The sequence below is a fragment of the Sciurus carolinensis genome, chromosome 7, assembly GCF_902686445.1.
Source record: "Sciurus carolinensis chromosome 7, mSciCar1.2, whole genome shotgun sequence".
NCBI classification, from domain to species: domain Eukaryota; kingdom Metazoa; phylum Chordata; class Mammalia; order Rodentia; family Sciuridae; genus Sciurus; species Sciurus carolinensis.
In genome coordinates, this window is record NC_062219.1 from 121,421,096 (window position 1) to 121,439,617 (window position 18,522).

General features: G+C 52.7%; 1 protein-coding gene across 5 annotated transcripts in view; it reads left to right on the top strand.

The window, feature by feature from the left end:
- Positions 1–11,962, top strand: part of Col11a2 (collagen type XI alpha 2 chain) — a 29,178-nt gene extending 17,216 nt beyond the window's left edge. For all 5 annotated transcript variants that reach the window (XM_047558423.1, XM_047558424.1, XM_047558425.1 and 2 more), the window contains 36 exons: positions 345–398; positions 678–731; positions 841–885; positions 969–1,022; positions 1,149–1,193; positions 1,300–1,353; positions 1,454–1,507; positions 1,941–1,994; positions 2,365–2,472; positions 2,616–2,705; positions 2,907–2,960; positions 3,191–3,298; positions 3,425–3,532; positions 3,661–3,714; positions 3,815–3,868; positions 4,046–4,153; positions 4,377–4,430; positions 4,627–4,680; positions 4,892–4,945; positions 5,090–5,143; positions 5,470–5,577; positions 5,945–5,998; positions 6,191–6,244; positions 6,376–6,429; positions 6,958–7,011; positions 7,248–7,355; positions 7,440–7,493; positions 7,646–7,699; positions 7,960–8,067; positions 8,213–8,266; positions 8,520–8,555; positions 8,719–8,772; positions 8,884–9,151; positions 9,700–9,812; positions 10,171–10,377; positions 10,849–11,962. In XM_047558423.1, the coding sequence (XP_047414379.1) occupies positions 345–398; positions 678–731; positions 841–885; positions 969–1,022; positions 1,149–1,193; positions 1,300–1,353; positions 1,454–1,507; positions 1,941–1,994; positions 2,365–2,472; positions 2,616–2,705; positions 2,907–2,960; positions 3,191–3,298; positions 3,425–3,532; positions 3,661–3,714; positions 3,815–3,868; positions 4,046–4,153; positions 4,377–4,430; positions 4,627–4,680; positions 4,892–4,945; positions 5,090–5,143; positions 5,470–5,577; positions 5,945–5,998; positions 6,191–6,244; positions 6,376–6,429; positions 6,958–7,011; positions 7,248–7,355; positions 7,440–7,493; positions 7,646–7,699; positions 7,960–8,067; positions 8,213–8,266; positions 8,520–8,555; positions 8,719–8,772; positions 8,884–9,151; positions 9,700–9,812; positions 10,171–10,377; positions 10,849–10,989 (2,835 nt within the window). In that variant the 3' untranslated portion in view covers positions 10,990–11,962. The remainder of the gene's footprint in view (positions 1–344; positions 399–677; positions 732–840; positions 886–968; positions 1,023–1,148; positions 1,194–1,299; positions 1,354–1,453; positions 1,508–1,940; positions 1,995–2,364; positions 2,473–2,615; positions 2,706–2,906; positions 2,961–3,190; positions 3,299–3,424; positions 3,533–3,660; positions 3,715–3,814; positions 3,869–4,045; positions 4,154–4,376; positions 4,431–4,626; positions 4,681–4,891; positions 4,946–5,089; positions 5,144–5,469; positions 5,578–5,944; positions 5,999–6,190; positions 6,245–6,375; positions 6,430–6,957; positions 7,012–7,247; positions 7,356–7,439; positions 7,494–7,645; positions 7,700–7,959; positions 8,068–8,212; positions 8,267–8,519; positions 8,556–8,718; positions 8,773–8,883; positions 9,152–9,699; positions 9,813–10,170; positions 10,378–10,848) is intronic.
- Positions 11,963–18,522: the final 6,560 nt, after the last annotated feature.

Sequence of the window (18,522 nt, forward strand, 5' to 3'; positions counted from 1 at the left end):
GGTAGACAAGGGCTTTAAGAGGACTGACTGGATTTGGTGGAGCAGCAGTGGGTGCTGGGAAATGGGGCTGAGGTTAACAGGTGAGCAGTGGCTCCGTCACTTAACGTAGCTGCACACTGTAGTCTGAAGACACGTGGGAGGCAAGATCCCAGCAGTAGAGTTGGAGAAAATCCACTCTTGGGAAGAGACTACAAAAGTCAGGCAAGGCATTGGACAGGTGACAAGGGGCCAGGGGCTGGGGAGTGATTCTGGCAGCTGGCTCTCTCCTCTGAGGATTGGGGTCTCCAGGGTGGAGTGGTAGCTATTCCTCCTTTCATTCCTAATTGCTCCCTGTCCCTCCACAGGGCAAGCTGGGTGTTCCTGGTCTGCCTGGCTACCCTGGACGTCAGGGTCCCAAGGTGATTCATACTGCCCCTCCTCCTTTTCCTTTGCCTGTCTTTGATTCCAGGAAGCAGAGTAGTGGGGTACCCTAGAGGGAATTTAGCCAACTCTCATTCTATGGATTTGAAAAGAGAGTTCCAAGGAGCAGCAGGGGTTTGTCCAAAGCTACCTAGTTATTGGCAAGGCCCAGGTCTCCCCAACTGCTGTCTCCCTGGCCTCTCCTGACCCCCTCTGGCCCTTCTGGAACCTCTCCCCTTTCATGACATCTCAAATTTCTCCCTTCTCCATCCTCCCAGGGGTCTCTGGGATTTCCTGGTTTTCCTGGAGCCAGCGGAGAGAAGGGAGCCCGGGTAAGCAAGGAGAAGGAAGTGGATGCGGATGGGAGGGCTGGAGGGGCTTGAGGGAGCTCTGTGAGTAGTCATACCCCCAGTGATGTTCTCTCTATTTCATTCCCACCAGGGCCTGTCTGGAAAATCAGGGCCTCGGGGAGAACGGGGCCCCACGGTGAGTTCAGAAGGGAGGAAAACAGGTGACTCAAAATCCAACTTGATGCATTGGGGTTTTTCTGACAACTTTCCTCTCCCTAGGGTCCGCGGGGTCAGCGGGGGCCCCGAGGTGCCACTGGGAAATCTGGAGCTAAGGTTAGTGGTCTCTGCAGGGCTCCAACTGCCCTCTGCCTGCTGAACCTCCATTCTCCTTCAGTCTTCCTACCTTAGGGATAGTTGGGAAGCAGCTTCTCCCACTCCCTGACTTTGTTTTCCCTACAGGGAACATCAGGTGGTGATGGCCCCCATGGCCCCCCTGGAGAGAGGGTGAGTGGCTCGAGGGTCTTATTCCCATTGCTCCTCAGGGAGGAAGCTGTGTTCTCTTGTCCAGCACCCTCCTCCTTCTCCTCACTGAGCCCATCTCTGTCTCTAGGGTCTCCCTGGACCTCAGGGCCCAAATGGGTTTCCTGGCCCCAAAGGCCCCCCGGTAAGTTGACCGCTGACCTCTGACCCATGTTAGTTCTCTGAGTCCTTCTTCCTCATCTCCCTTCTCAGCTAGAGTTCACCTGACATCTGAACTCCTTTAGGGCCCCCCTGGGAAAGATGGGCTGCCGGGACATCCAGGCCAGAGAGGAGAAGTGGTAAGTGATGGCCCTGGCCATTTATTCTTTTTAGTGCCAAGGATTGAACCCAGAGGCACTTCACCACTCAGCTATATTTCAGCCCTTTTATGTTTTGAGACAAGGTCTTGCTAAGTTGCTCAGGGCCTTGCAAAATTTCTGAGGCTGGCTTTGAACTCACAATCCTTCTGCCTCAGCCTCCCAAGGCACTGGGATTACAGGCATGTGCCACCACACCAGACTCTGGTCATTCATTCTTGAGTGACCCCCCTCAGACCCTCAAACCCCAGAGCTGTCAGGAAGGCCCATGGGATGGCCTCCTGGCAGAGCGAGTGTCCCCTGGTGCTGCTCAGATCCAGCCCTGAGCTTGGTGTGACCCTTCCCTTCCCCCTGGGAGCCTGGGATTTGCCCCCCATCCTCATCTGCTCCGATTGCGCTCTTCTCTCTCTCTCAGGGTTTCCAAGGCAAGACGGGACCACCTGGCCCTCCTGGAGTAGTGGGACCTCAGGTAGGTTTGCCCCAGGAAGAGTGGACTCCAGACCTGGAGTGAGTGTGTGTGTGTGCCTCTCTTCTCCCAGTCACATAGCCCTGCCCCTGCTTTGCCTGGCTGACCCTGGGGACTGGGATTTGGGGCAGGGGTCCTGAATCTGTTTCTGGGATGGTTCCCTCCTCTAGGAGGAGGCAGTTCCTCTACAGGGACACCAGATGGTGCAGTTACTCCATACTGGGAAAGGCCAAACCCAGCAGTGCCTGGGGAGTCCCAGGAAGTTCCCTTAGCTTTGGGGCAGGGATAGAAGGGCTCTAGCAGGCGGCAGGGTGATTGCTTTGTACAGTCAGTGGGATGAAGGGGCTGACTGTGGGGTTCTGCCTTTTCTCAGGGAGCAGCAGGAGAAAGTGGCCCCATGGGTGAGAGGGGTCACCCAGGCCCCCCAGGGCCTCCTGGAGAGCAGGGTCTGCCTGGCACAGCTGGAAAAGAAGGCACAAAGGTCAGTGAGGGGCTGGTAGAGGGGACCGTGGGGACTGGGACTTGGGGTTGTGAAAGGAATGGGTAATAGAATTTGAGGGACCTGAGATCTCTCTGCCCCATTTGGGAACATGGTGTGGCTCAGCATCTCTCCTTTCTTTTTAGGGTGACCCTGGTCCCCCTGGAGCCCCAGGGAAAGATGGTCCTGCTGGTCTGAGGGGCTTCCCAGGAGAGCGAGGTCTCCCGGGCACTGCTGTGAGTGTGACCCCAAAACCAACTGCCTGTAGCAAGTCACCCTGCATCCTGACCCTCTTCTGTGCCACTCCCTGCTCCCGGTCTCTCTTGAGCCTGATTCCTCTCCCTGACCCTCATCCTTCCCAGCATGTTTCATGGAGCCCCATTTCTGTGAATTCCCACCTTTCCATCTCACCTATGCCCCAAATCTGTGGTTCATAGGGTGGACCTGGTTTGAAGGGGAATGAAGGTCCAGCTGGCCCCCCTGGCCCTGCAGTGAGTTTGGGGTCCCTGAGGGGCAGTGGGAAGGAACAGGGAAAGAGGGTGTGTGAGGAAAGATGAGAAACAGCACCTGGCAGGGGCCATGGGACTGGGCAGAGGGAGTCTGGGGTTAGCTAGGGTATATCTGACTTTTTGTTCTTCTGGGAACCGTGGTCAGGGGTTCTCTGATATGGATGACCTGGAGTCTCCTTTCTGGGGGGGCCTTACTCCATCTCTTCTCTCAGGGCTCACCTGGGGAGCGAGGTGCAGCAGGATCTGGGGGACCCATTGGTCCCCCAGGGCGTCCAGGTCCACAAGGTCCCCCTGGAGCAGCAGGAGAGAAAGGCGTTCCGGTGAGTGTTGGGGGTCCAGGGGAGGGGTCTGTGAGCTATGGGGTGATAGCTATGGTAGTTTCCTGTGGGAGTGTTTGAGGGTGAGGGTCACATCCTGGTCATGACTCCTTTATTCATTTTCTACAGGGGGAGAAGGGACCCATTGGTCCTACTGGCCGTGATGGGGTGCAGGGTCCTGTGGGGCTTCCTGGTCCTGCTGGACCCCCGGGTGTGGCTGGAGAGGATGGAGACAAGGTAAGGAACCTACAGATGGGACCAGTCTTCTCTCCAGATGAGACGGCTGATCTGGACATGACTTCTTGATCCCTATCCTATTATTTGCACCCCCTCCATTCTCTAATATCTCAACTCTCTTCTTCCAGGGTGAGGTGGGAGACCCAGGACAGAAGGGCACCAAAGGGAACAAGGGCGAACACGTAAGTGTCCGCGATGTTGACTTCTCATCTGGCCTTTAACCTCACCTGCTCCTGGTTTCTCTTCTTGTCTTGATGTTGCCAACTCTTCTTTCTCCTCCAGGGCCCTCCTGGACCCCCTGGACCCATTGGTCCTGTGGGGCAGCCTGGAGCAGCGGTGAGTGCCCCTTTACCCTCACCCAAGGGCCTGAAAGTCTCTAGTCTTCCATGGGTTTCCCTCTGCCCTAGAGGTTGGGGCTGGGAGTGGGGACCCTGGATCTGATGCCCAGCTCTTGTGGCACCACAGCATGAACACCTGACCCAAGACCTATCTTTGTCTCTATTTTTCTTCCAGGGAGCAGATGGGGAGCCTGGAGCTCGGGGGCCCCAGGGACACTTTGGAGCCAAAGGTGATGAAGGAACAAGAGGATTCAATGGGCCCCCAGGACCTATTGGCCTACAGGTGAGTTACGGGGTGGGGACAAGGGCTGAAAGATGGGGTCAGAATGAGACTGATGTTTGCCTGAGAGCCCTGCCAACAGCCTGCTGCTGAGGACTAGGGAAGAGGGGACAGAGGCCTGGGGAGGCATGTGGGATCTGAGGGGAGGGAACTGTGGGGGCTGCCTGCCTGGGGCTGTGCTTGAGTGGGTTGGTCACCTGGCTCTGTGCTTTCTACACCTGCACAGGGCTTGCCAGGCCCCTCTGGGGAGAAAGGAGAAACAGGAGACGTGGGTCCTATGGTGAGTGTGACCCCTTAGTGACTCCAGCCCCACCTACTAGTCACCACCTGCCCAGCCAACCCCCAGCCCAAAAGTAACCCTCTGGCCCCTGTCCTCTGCCCATAACCTCTGCTCATCCAGCCCCCCATCCATGCTTGTCCTTAAGGTTCCTTTTCTCATTTCCCCTCCCACCTCTGGCATATTTGTTTCCCCTCAGGGACCACCTGGCCCCCCAGGACCTCGAGGCCCAGCTGGACCCAATGGTGCTGATGTAAGTCCTCTCAGCCTTGTCACTTCTGATCGGTGTGACTTGTCCTCTGTCTTCTTTTCCTCAGACCATAAATTCTAGTCCCATCTCAGGTGCCAAGAGAATCCTCTGACCCTTGGGAAGGTCTCCTGCTACCTCGCTGCTGTGACCTTGGGTCCTCTTCCAGACCTCTGCCTCTCCTAGGCAATGACTTCTCTTTCTATTTCTCTTCCAGGGCCCACAAGGTCCCCCAGGAGGTGTTGGGAACCTGGGCCCCCCTGGAGAGAAGGTAACTGGAAAGGGGGTGAATGAACCAGTCTTGGGGGTTGGGATGAGGGTTGGATTTCTGCCTAGTTTGGTTGGGTGTACAAGAGAGAATGGGAATATCAGGAATATTTTTTTGGGGGAAGATTTTGACTCAGTCTCTTTATAGGGGGAGCCAGGAGAGTCAGGATCTCCAGGGGTCCAGGGAGAGCCAGGTGTCAAGGTGAGTGACAGCTCTGAGGCCCTGCTCCCCAATGCCCTTCACCCTCCTACTGTCCCTGCACTTTTTCCGTGACCCCCTCGAGCTAGAACTCCTTTGCAGCCCAGGAGTCTCTGCTGCCAGCAAAATTCCTGGGCCTGGGTGAGCCCTGCCATCATTTCCTTGAAGGGAAGAGGGGCCTGGGGACTCCCCCAGAGGCCTGACTTTCCATGTGTCTCACTTTGTCCCCGAGGGGTTAGGGGAGACTGAAGGTGTCTTGGAAGCTGGGGCTGCATCCCTGATGTTCAAGTCCCCCTTGAGACCATCTATACCCTTTACTTGTTCTCCAGGGTCCACGTGGGGAACGTGGAGAGAAAGGAGAGTCGGGGCAGCCAGGAGAGGCAGGACCACCAGGGCCTAAAGGCCCCACAGGCGATGATGGCCCCAAAGGGAATCCTGTGAGTTTGGGGGGAGTGTGCGAGGGAGAATCCTCTGAATGGGAGACCTAGAAATATGGGTGTGTGTGAGTCCAAGGGATGGGGGGTGCCTCCGAGGGGAACGGAGTCTCCTGGGGGGGATGCATGGGGTCTGGAATGCCAAAGGAGAGTGGGTTTGCCCTCTAGTCAGTACCCTGAAAACATCAGAAGGCATGAAGGGTGTGAGATGGGGAGGAGAGGGCGCCGAGGTCCTCTTCCAAGGGTGGTGCTCATGGGTGCAGCCTGTAGGGAGGGAGAGTGTGGTACTGTCCATACCCTGGGGGTCTGTGCTAGCTCTGGGTGGGTTTAGGGGCCTGTGACTCTGACCCTTGTTTTCCCTGTGGATCAGGGTCCTGTTGGTTTTCCTGGTGACCCTGGCCCCCCTGGGGAAGGTGGCCCTCGGGTGAGTCTTACCCAGGGAGGGGAAGGGGCAAAGAGGGTGGGGCTTGTACAGAGGGGCTCTGTGAAGCTGATGGACTTGGGTGTTGGGAAGCTGGGGAGTATCAGGGCAGGCCAAGGGATGGCAGGATTGGTAGTTTTGGGGTGATTCCAGCCATGTTGGGGTCCCACTTCTGACCTTGATTTATACCTGCAGGGCCAGGATGGTGCTAAGGGTGACCGAGGAGAAGACGGCGAGCCAGGACAGCCTGTGAGTGACTTGTGATCCCCACCTCCTGCTCCACTGAGAGCAACTGTCAGAACCTGTACCCATCTTCTCTTCCCCACTAAGGGGTCCCTTGTCTGGAGGCCACTTACCCTCCTTAATTCTTCCCTCTCTAGGGATCCCCTGGACCCACTGGGGAGAATGGACCCCCTGGACCACTTGGAAAGCGGGTAAGAGGGATGGATGCCTAGGAGCTTGGGTGGTAGTCCTTGGGTAGGGTGGAGAGAAGCTGGGACAATGGCAGGTGATGGGCAGGGAGATGCCTGGTGTGGGGATTGTCCTTGGGTGGGGTGTTTGTGTGCACAAGCAGTCATTTATAAGTGTGCTGTGTACCCTGGGTATCTTTGTTCTTGGGCTTTGGTCTATATGTTCTTGCCAGGGGTGGCAATGCTTAGGGACCAATCAGAATGGACACTGGGGGAGGGGCTGACCTTTCCAGAGGTCCCCTGATAGCCAGCATTTAACCTCTTAGTTGCTGGGGCAGGAGGTGGTCCTTTAGGTGGGATGTGAACTCTTCACCAAATGTATAAAATGACCAAACAGCTGTACCTGTTTTTAGTTTCTGAATCGATCCTGTGTTGGTGGCTGTGCCTGTGTGTGCGTGCACATGAGTGTTTGCGTATAAGAGGACAGGAGTGGGAATGAGCAGAGCCTGGCCGCCTACTGCCTCATCTTCTCTCTCCTGCCTCCATCCGCAGGGTCCTGCTGGCACACCTGGTCCAGAGGGGCGACAAGGAGAGAAGGGAGCCAAGGTGAGGGCGAGGCTGCCCTGCTGGAACATTCCCTCCATCTTCCCATCCCAGATTCCCATGTTCAGATGCCTTCCCCATGTCCGCCTTTCTCACAGAGAGGGTCTGTACTCTTCCTGCCCCGGGAACTCCTGAGGTTTCAGCTCTTCCTTCTTGCCTCACCCTTTCCATTTTGGACCGTTGGACCTCCTGCATCCCTTTTTCTGCCCTTTAGGACACATTCCTTGTGTGTGTTTCAGGGGGATCCTGGTGCTGTGGGTGCCCCAGGGAAGACTGGTCCTGTGGGTCCTGCAGGCCCAGCAGGAAAGCCTGGCCCTGATGGACTGAGGGGGCTCCCAGGTGCAGTGGTAAGTAAGATGTGGGGGTGGGCAATGGAAGGGTGCAGTGTGTGGATGCTCCTACTGACCCCTGGGGTTCTCTCCAACCTATAGGGTCAGCAAGGCCGTCCTGGAGCCACAGGCCAGGCTGGGCCCCCAGGCCCTGTGGTGAGTGACAGGACTGGGCTGGGTAGGTGGGAAAGGTGGGTGCCCCTGGGCAGTGGTTGTTGAGCTGAATTCCTGGAGGAAGTGGGAGGTGGGGGTGTGGAGAACTTGGTCCCAGCTATTTCTAGAGAGAGTGACTTCCTTTCTCCCCACAGGGACCCCCAGGGCTACCTGGCCTCCGAGGTGATGCTGGAGCCAAGGGAGAGAAGGTGAGTGACAGGCAGACATCGGCCAGGTGTCTCTCCCATCACCGTCACCCCCTGAGACCTGTGGGGATATGAGTGTCTACCACTCCACTTCAGGTCTCAGCACCCAGTCCTTGGGGATCCTTATGCAATGGGGCCATCCTCAACTGCTGCTCTTGTCCCCAAACCCTGTACCCATTTCCCTCTTCGTGTCTCCTTGGCCCTTCTTCCCCATCCATGTGATCTCTTTCTGCACCCCCTTGACCACCTATCCCCTTCTCCAGGGTCACCCAGGTCTCATTGGACTGATCGGGCCCCCCGGAGAACAAGGAGAGAAGGGTGATCGGGGACTTCCTGGCCCTCAGGGCTCCCCTGGACAGAAGGGAGAGACGGTGGGTAGAGGGAGCCTTGGGGGTAAGGGCGGGAATCATGATGGAGTGGGAGAGTGGAGTTGGAGGCTCTGCTGTGGGGTGAGGGAAGAGATACTGGGGTGGCTGGGGAGGGGGCCTAGTTGAACAAGGCCTTTCTTCTTCCTAGGGCATCCCAGGAGCATCTGGTCCCATTGGTCCTGGAGGACCCCCTGGTCTCCCTGTGAGTACCCATCTGTTCTTCCTCTAAATCCAGAAACCTCATCCCCAGGACCTCCCAGTGGCTTTTCATGGCAGCCACCAGGCTAACAGTCCTGAGTGTCCCCAGTGTTTCCTCCTCCAGGAATGTCATCATGTTCCCACCTGGCTGCCCCTCCTGTGGTAACCCAGGGTCCTGTGGACTTGTGACCTGGGCCTGTCCATTTCTCCATGACCTGTCCTTCTCTGTGGTGACTGTTTTTGTCTTCATTTCACAGGGTCCTGCTGGCCCCAAAGGAGCCAAAGGAGCCACAGTGAGTGACCCCTGTCTGCTCTGATCTTTGCTCCTTCAGCTTTCTCCCTGCTTATCCTCTGGAGCCCCTCATTCCAACTGGGAGAATGATTTAACCCTTCTGTGACCTTGATCCCATGCTTGACCTCTTGACCCCTCCTTGACTGAATTAACTCTGTTATCAGGGCCCAGCTGGACCCAAGGGAGAGAAGGGCATCCAGGGTCCTCCAGGTCACCCGGTAAGTTATGTGCAGGGCCTGTGTCTTTGACTGTCTCTCTCTATTGAGGGTCTCTCTGCTGTATCATCATGCTGACCTCATCTCTCCCCCTCTCTGTCTCCCTCTCCCCAGGGACCTCCGGGTGAGGTGATCCAGCCACTGCCCATCCAGATGCCCAAGAAAACTCGACGCTCAGTGGATGGGGGCCGCCTAATGCAGGAAGACGAGGGCATGCAAACTGGGGGTGCCCCAGGCAGTCCCGGGGGGCTGGAGGAGATCTTTGGCTCACTTGACTCCCTGAGAGAGGAGATTGAGCAGATGAGGCGACCAACAGGGACCCAGGACAGCCCTGCTCGCACCTGCCAGGACCTGAAGCTGTGCCATCCCGAGCTGCCTGATGGTCAGCACCAGCCTCAGGGCAAGGGCCCTGAGCAGGAGAGTCCGTGTTGGGAGGGTCTTAGGGAAGGTGCCGGGCAGGGACGAGGGTCGAGAAGCTTGGAACAGGGCTCTTAACCACCCAGGTCAGAAGAACTTCAGTGTTTTGGCAGCCGCTCTGGTCCTGCCAAGCTCATTGCAGTGGATGTCCAGGGGAGTAGCTAAACACGTACCTGCATGTACGCAGATGGATACACATGAGTACCTCAGCACGCTCTGTACTCAGTGCCAGGATGTCATACTCCTCCACTCTGAGGAGCCTGGGGTCACTGATGCTGGTAGGGGTGTCAGTAATCGGGGTGGAGTGGAAGGTGATGAGGGAAACTGAAGTAGGGCGGGAGGTATGCTGGGGCTCTGGTGGGAGAAGGACTGGAGACTGAGCATGGTTTCTGACACCTTGGATCCCTGCACCCCCAAAATCCCCAGCCCTCCCCACAATGATCTCAGTTGATGGGTAGGAGGAATGTGGGGTGGACTTGGTGGCCTTAACCTCCCCTGTCCTTCACCCAATAGGAGAGTACTGGGTGGACCCCAACCAGGGCTGTGCTCGGGATGCTTTCCGGGTTTTCTGCAACTTTACAGCAGGAGGGGAGACATGTGTGACACCCAGGGATGACGTCACACAGGTTTGAGTGGGAGCCCTTGACTGCCCCTCCCCTACCCCTGGCATGACCCCTTCAGAGCCTAGTATTTTCTGGGTTTCTGTGATAAGTTCCTTGGCTGTTGCTTCCCCTCCCCCACTCTTACTTGACTCCCTTCTTTCCTTCTCACCTGTCCTTGGACACTGTGTCTCCTTCCCTTGAAACCTCAAGATAGAAGTGTGCCTTTCACTATCCCTAGTCCTTGGCTCCCTCCCTGGCCCTCACTCCTCTGCCAGCCCTGACCTCCTATCCATGCCCCGTGCATGACCCTGGCTCAGCTTCCCTGGCTCGGTAGATGCTCCCCAGGCCCACGTGTGTCTCCCTCTGCCTTTTCTCCTTTCAGTTCTCTTATGTGGACTCAGAGGGCTCCCCGGTAGGTGTGGTCCAGCTTACCTTCCTGCGCCTGCTCAGTGTCTCGGCCCACCAGGACGTCTCTTACCCGTGCTCTGGAGTATCCCGTGAAGGTCCCCTGAGGCTCCGGGGAGCCAATGAAGATGAGCTAAGCCCAGAGACCAGCCCCTATGTCAAAGAATTCAGAGATGGCTGTCAGGTGGGAACCAGGAAAGCTGGGTGGGAGGTGGACCCCAGCCTCAGAGTGCAGGAAGGAGGTGGGAACCCTTTTTGGGCAGGGTACTCAGGGACAGCCAGATTACTGGCTGAATACTGGTAGAATACTGATTACTGACTGAATACTGGTGTCACAAATGCCTGAGGGAGCTTAAAAGGGAGGTGAGGAGGGTGGGAAGGATGGGAACCAGGTTCACTGAGCCATCCAGGTGGGGTTCACGTATGTGCACACACCAGTGTCACATGGGGTGTCATGCAGACTCATACACGCAAACTCATGCACACACGGAATTACAGGTGCGCACACTTACACTCCCAATCTGTACATCCTGAATCACTGGATGGGGTCAAGATGCTTAGAGGAGAGGCAAACCTGGGAGTGAGGTTGAGGGATCCAGGGGAGGTGGGTGCCTCCACCTTGCTCACCCCTACTCTCCCCTTTCTCCCTCTCCAGACACAGCAAGGTCGAACTGTGCTGGAGGTGCGCACGCCTGTGCTGGAGCAGCTGCCAGTGCTGGATGCCTCCTTCTCAGACCTGGGGGCCCCCCCAAGGCGGGGAGGGGTGCTGCTGGGGCCTGTCTGCTTCATGGGCTAGGATCATCTCTGTCTGACCCTGCCCTTCGGAACCAGGCCCACCTGGAATCACACAGCATCAGCTCTGTGCCACCTCCCATGAGGACTCCTGACCATCTAGGGGGTCTTGGACCAGGGCACTGAGAGCCCCGAGTCAGGGGCAGTCAGGGGAGGGGTGAATCGGTGGAGGCTGGGGCACCCCAGGGGTGAGGAGCATCTGGGACTTCTGGCCCTCCTACCTGGAGCCTGTGACCTATTAGAGAACTGGGACCCTTATTTAAAACTCACCTCCCAATCAAGTGGAAAAGGAGGAAGAACACTGTGTATTTTGTATTTAAAAATAATTATATTAATTATTTAAAGAGTGGAAAACAAAATAACAAGAAAAGATAAAGAGAAATGCCAACAAAATCAGATGTTGGAGACAGGCTCTACAAGGGGGGCCCTGCACCCCATCCTTGCCTCAGGGCTTTCCCCAGTGACTCTGGGGGATTTCTGGGTTGAACCCCACCTCCCTAACCTCCCACATATATTGCCCACTGTGAATGCTGGAATATATGGTCTCCTTTGCCTCAGGGCTCTGACTTTCTCTCCCCAGGTGGGGTTCCCTCATCTCTACCTACCAGGTGTTGGCTTCCTGGCCCACAGATCTGCTGTCCTTTTTCACTTGGTCTGGGTCTGGCAGGAGCTGCCTGCTACTTCCGGACCAAGCTAAGCCCCAAGGGAAGAAATGGAATAGTGAGGGGCTGTGCAGTCTGTGTTCAGAAAATGTTAAAATACTGAAATTCCTCCTTATTGACTGGCAAATTGCCATGGCCTTTAGCCCCTGGATATCTCATGGCATCCTGTCCTCTCCCGGGCACCTCTTTGCCTTCCCTGATCCTGCACTTAAAGGGTTAATGTCCGGCCTATGGATGGAAGGGACTCCCAGGACCCTGTCTAGCCCAGTGTCCATTCTGACTGATGGTTAAATAATGTGATTGTCTCTTCCCGGGTGTGTGTTGGTACTTGTGTTGTTATTTTAGTTTCCCCCAAGCCTTACCCAGTGCTCCTTCTTTCCAGCTGAGCTGGACCAGATATAGATGGTTTAATCCCTTCACCCTGGAGGGTTGGACCAGTTGGGCTGTCAGGGCCCAGAGTTTACAAAGCCTGGGTGTTATGTGTGAAATCACTGATGGCCCATTGACATCGCATGGGGGCTGAGTCCTGACCTGGGGTTGTGACACCAAGAGCAGGATTGTTTCTGAATGTGTGTGTCTGCCCTCCCTGATTTTACTTCAATACAGCGCCCAAACCCCCATCCCCCATCTTTAGGAACTGCAGGGCTAGAAGGAATCTTAGATGGCCCGGTCCAAACTCCTTGCAAATGGGGGGATTGAAGTCACTTCCAAGACAGCGTTTACTGCACTGCCTGTCGAATTACCTGATCCCGCTGACTTGCGATATCCTGTCATAATGAGTCAGGATGTTGCTAGGCCTTCCGTGTATTCATGCCTGCGTCCTTCGAGGTTTGGGGCTGTGTGGACTCAGTACCATTCCGTCTCCCCTACTCGGGACTGCCCCCATCTCCTTCCCTCCCAAGCTGCCCGACTCGGGGCATATTCAGCCGCTCTGGGTCAGGATCTTTTGGGTCAGGTGTCTGGATCAACTCCTCTCTCCCAGCGGGGCGCCTAGTTGGCTTCCGATGCTCACGCAGTGCTGCTTGACTCCCTCCTGTCCTGGTGGTAGTTAAAACTTACTTCAGGGGCTTATCACAAGTGGGACGCCCCTTTCTCACGAGACGCCCGGCTGCAGAGGCGAGGAGGGGTCGGTGAGCGTGGGCACGCGGGCGTTTGTGTTTCGCTTCTGCAATCCCAGGGGCGGGCCTGGAAGACTGCCTTGCACCCCTGACCCCAAGCCCTGGCAGGTAGCGTCTCTTGTCCCTCCTCCTCGTACTTCCTCCCAGCGAAGGCCTGCGCACAACCCCTCCCTCCACCGTCTCTGTCCTCAACGACGAAATCCGGGACTGTTGGAACCCACTCTTTCTTGATCCCAGGAAACTCAGAAACGCATAGGCGAGTGCGCAGAAAACCCCGCGCAGGTGGAAACCCCAGAGCAGGTGGACAGCCCTGCTCCGTGCTCCGGGGCCTCTAGCGGGGACCATCTCCCCACCTCTGCTGCCCCCTGCTGCCAGCACCGAGACCTCCGCCCGCTGCAGGACAGCGGACCCGCATCCACTCCTAACCAAACTGGGCAGAGCTGAGGTTTCTCTGGCGCGCTATATGCAGTTGGTGCCAAACCACAGAGGTCGCCCCCAGAGCACAAAGGGAAGTGTCTCCAAAGATCACTTTTGGTCAGATGCTCTGAGCCCCAGAAAGCTTTACTCCATGGATACAATGCTATAAAGTCACTCAAATAACATTTATATACAGCTGATAGGTCCCCAGGCCAATCCACAAAAGCCTATTTAATTAGTGTGCCAAGCAACCCCATCTAACAATTTTATGAATGATTGTGCCAAGCTGCAGCTGAGGATGCCAGGAGCTCAGCCCTCTTCTTGCGGCTGACTTCGCCCTGCCTGTGGGAAAGCTGGGCCAAGCTCTAAGGAAAGATGGGAGGAGTTTAGGGGCAGAGTTCCAAAGGCGGGTTTTGGGGTGGGACTGGGTGTGGATTGTGCTGGTGCCCTGGCATTTGGGCAAGTGGGTGTTGGCAATGGCTTTAATGGCTTGTGGGCCAAGAAGCCTTCTGGATGGGGTGGGAGGAGATAAAAGAGCAACAGTCAGGAAAAAAAAAAAAAAAAAAAAAAAAAAAAAGGAAAGAAAGAACGGGGTGGGGGAGTGAAGGGAGAGACACTCAGAAGTTTGGAGAACTGTTTTGGATTTGATCTGGGACAAGACATATAAACTCCCGGAAGGGCTGGGTTCTGAAAAGTTTTGACTGCTTCTCAAAGAAGTTTAACTTGAACTCCCAAGTAAGAGGAAGTTATTGATGGCTCTTGGAAAGGTTGTGATGGAATCGTGTGCTGGCCAGGCCAACCCTGATTGGTTAGGGTGTATGTGGGGCTGGGGCTGGGGTGGGTGGGGTGTAGAAGTCCGTTTCTGTCCTAGGGTTGAGGAGAGGAGGACTTGGAAAGGCAGTGAAATTATAGTGGGAAGGTCCTCTAGCCTGTTACAGTCTTGGAGGTGTTTCTTGGCTTTGGACTGCTATTTCTGGCACCCTTAGCATATAGTTAAGAAAAAGAAAAAGCTTGTAAAATATGGACCACTCAGGAGGGTGAGGCAGGAGTATCTCAAGTCCCAGACCAGCCCCAGAAATTTAGTGAGGCTGTAAGCAACTGAGTGAAACCCTGTTTCAAAAGAAAAAAGAAAAAAGAAAAAAATGGATGCCCCTAGGTTCAATCTCCAGCACCCAAAACAACAAAACAAAATAAAAACACACAAAACAGCAACAACAAAAATCACTCAGGTCCCCTTCCTTGGGAGCACTACATATCCCACAAGTCCATGTGCTTCAGATTTGTTCTCTCCCTCCCTGGCTATTGCAGGCTAGGAGTTGTAGTTTTGAATTGACTGGGCAGGTGTGGGTGGAAAGGAGAGAGGGAGAGGAAGATCAGGGCCAAGCTCTAGTTGCTTCAGAAAGAAGTTTCTGTGTGGTAGTGGGTGGAGACCCCGGTTTGTGGTGTGTAGTCCCTGTTCCTGAGTTTGGGATAGTCATCAAGGACTGTCAGATTCATATTTAAACTTCATCCTGGTCTGCTGTGCAATATTGAGTCTTTAAGTGAGCAGAGGTCACCCCTGGGTACTTGCAATTGGCCTTCTGTTATCTTTCATCTTCAGGGTAGTTTCATGTGAACTGCCATCTTAGTAGACAAGATCTGTCCCAACAGTCCCTGAGTGAAGAATAGGGATATCTATGGGGGCACCTCCTTTAGGGCCATCTCCAAACTGCTGGACAGTAGAATATGTGCAGTTCTCAGCCCCAGTGAGAGCCAGGACAATCCCTGCCTTCCATTGGTTGGTGGGAGCATGTCAGTCCATTTTGTTTATTCTCTTTGTATTAGTAACATGTTAAGTCCAAGTCAAAGATCTTTCAGTTCCCAAGACACAGGTGGATGATTTTGCAGACTAGAACAGATAAGGCAGTTCTCTTAAAGAGCTGTTCCTGTAGAGGGCTTAGACTGCACAGAGAGTGGGGTCAAAGTATGTGGGTCATGGTGACATGTTCCTATGCTGTGTTCACATCTCCCCAGGGTCTGGGCCATATTTCTGGATCAGGTAGTGGGGCAAATCTCCTTGCTAAATAAGGTTTACTTCTATTACTAGTGAGGTAGAGATTTCTTATAACTCTGTAACTTTCCAGGGTCATTTTTATTAGCACCGTAGGTTTTTGCTTTTCAGAACTACAAATCTGTAGAAAGAAACGAAACAAAACAAACAGTACCCCAAGCCAACAAACATGTTCCAGAGAGATCAGACTCAGGGAGCAGATGGGAAATGGCATTGTGTTTAATGGGAGCCCTGGGGACAGAGGGACTCAGATAAAAACTTCGAGAAGTGGTCTAGGTTTGGGTGGGATGGAGCTGACTTAGGGCTAAGGGTGGCACTAGTTAGCTGGCAGGTGGCCCCTTTGTGTTTCTAACATATAATATAATGGTTGCGTATTTAACTTCTGCATCAATTTCCTCATCTGCAAAGTGTGATGACACTTGTTCTGTGAGGGAATGATCCAGCTTTTAATGGCAGCCTCTGCACTAGAGACGGGAGGGGAACTGGCCATGCTTCCTTGGTTTCATCTCCTTGTCTTGGTTATTGGTGATACTCTGGTGTCCGGGGCATCCTGCTTTACACTTCTGATCTTAGTGCTGTCAAGACCCCACTATTCTTTTTTTTAAATAATTCTTTTTTAGTTGTTGAAGAACCTTTATTTTATTAATTTATTTATATGTGGTACTGAGAATGGAACCCAGTGCCTCACGTGCTAGGCAAGCGCTCTACCACGGAGTCACAATCCCAGCCCCTCCACTATTCTTAATTAATTAACTTATTTGGTTACATATAGCCAAATCGAACTCAGAACGACTTAAATTCCAAAGGGAATTTATCATAAAAATATTGGTGTTTCTCAGAATTCAAAAGAAGGGTTTGACTCCGTAGGGAAGAGTGAGGGGAGTTCTGGGGACCTCAAGGATCCGTGGACTTTGTTCCTGGAGTGTGACCATGAATGCCACTCAGCAGGGATGTTTTCAACCTCTGTCTCTGAGTCCATGGTTCAGATTCCTGGAGAGACAATCTGGTTGGCCTGTCTTGGGTCATCTGTGTCTCTGAGAATGACTTTTCTATGACTTTTGGATCTAGTAACAATAAACAAATATATAGGAGCTTTCTGGTGGAGGAGAAGGGTGTTGGGGACACTGTTCCCTAATAATTCAGCGTTACTGAGATACCCCAGGAGGTGTCTCCTGTCTTTTCCTCCATGGCTTCCCTCTAAACACACGCTTTTGCATTTGATCGGCAGATCCAGTCAGCCCTCATGAGCACACGTACACTCTCCTCTCCGCTCCTGAGGGGCAACCCAGAGTCACTCCAGCCGTGTGGCAGTGATGTCATGAGCTCTCTAACCACAGAGTTCAACATCTCTGCTAGTTCATGGCATTTCACCTAGGGCTGTGTTGTGACTTCTGTGGGCTCTTGGCGCTTCTGCCTTTCTGGATCCTTCCAAAAATTTTTCAAAATTCTACTTATGACTATATTGGTATAGAAGCATGTTAAGATATTTTCTTCAACCTAAAACTTAACTTTATTTCAAAAGTAATGTGGAAATCTTCACAGGTCCCCAAATATTGTGCGCCCTGGGAACCATGCCTATTGTGCCTAATGGATAAATGGGCCCTCCTGTGTCTTCATTAAAGATTTCACCTTTTATGAATAAAAAGGTATTTTCCTGTTTAGTGAATTTGTTTTGATCAATCTGTTTTGTCTAATTTTTTAAAACTGCTTTTCTCATTTACTTAATGAGGTTTACATATGCCTGTTCTTTTGCTTTTAGAACTGTTGATCATGGAAGATTTCATCAATACAAAAGTATAGAACATGATAAATGAATCTTCAGAAATCCATCAGCCATGAATTGATAAAGATTTTTGATGCATGGCCGATCTTACTTTATTTCTAATTCACCTCCCTTCCCTTTTGTCTGGATTATTTTGAGGCAATCTCATGTGTCACATGATTTCATGCATAAACTTTTCAGTATGTAAATCACCGAAAGATGAGGACTTTAAAAAATAGACTCACAATTCTATTATCACATCTAAAATTAGTAATCAGTCTTATTATCATCAGCTCATCAGATATGCAAGCAGTATTCATATTTCCCAAACTGTTTCATGTTTTTTTTTTTATGTGTATTTGAATCATGATCCAAAAATGGGGGATAAAATCTTTTAAGTCTGAAAATTGGTCTTCTTATTTAAACTGTGTTTACCTTTTATTATGGAAAATTTTAAACATGTACAAGTGGATTTTATTGATATTTCAAAAAGAATCAACAAATATTTAAATGGTTTTAATTTTGAATAAAGTAATTATCAACAATATAATACACATAAATACAGCTTTTTAGGGTACTCAATAAATTGTAAGCATGTAAAGAGAACCTGAGGTTAAAAAAAAGTTTGAGAATCACTAATCTACAAGAACTTTTTAAAAATACTTTTTAAAAATGCCTACCTGTCTCCTCCTGCTCCTCCAGAGATGTGGGTTCAATTCATTTGGGGTGGGGCGTGGTGAAGTTGCTTTGGGGAAAGTTCCCTTGGTGATTCCAAAATGCAGCCTGGGTTGAAAAGTTCTGCTCTGAACTAGAGACCCCAAAGAAATAAGCAAAGGAACAGAGTGGGAGAGGCAACCCAGGATCCTTGGTCTGGAAGGGCCTCTTGGGGCATGCTCTATGCATACAAGAAATGCATGCAAGCGCAGGTGCAGAAAGCCTGAATAACAGTGACTGAAACAGAAGGAATGAATTTTTCTGACATAACAAGAAATGTGAGGAAGATAGGTCCTGGCATTCACTTGACCACTCAGTGATGCCATCAAGGTCCTGGACTCTGTATCTTTATACTCCACTCCCTCACACTGTTACCCTTCTCTTTGTGCTTGTAACTTCATGGCCTCAAAGTGACCGAGACAACTCCAGATATTATTTCAACATTCCAGGCAGGAGAGGTAAGTAATAGCGCCAGCCACATCTGTCCCTTCAGCAGGCAACTTCTCCTCCTGGTGCTGGGGATTGAACCCAGGGCCTTTTGTCTGTTAAGCACTTACTTTACCACTGAGCTACAACCCCAGCCAAAATTTCTAAGTCACTCATAGAGTTCACCCTAATTACAAAGAAGACTGAAAAGGGAAAAGAGGGTCAAAATAGGTGCAGAGTCAGCCAAATAATGTCTGTTACACACTAGTGGAACCAGTATGTAGAAAGTCAAAGGCAATCTTCCCTGGGAAGGACTGTGTTAATTTTAGATGGATTTGACCTTCAAGTTAATGAAGTGCAGCACCACAGACAGAGTTCTTGCAAGTTT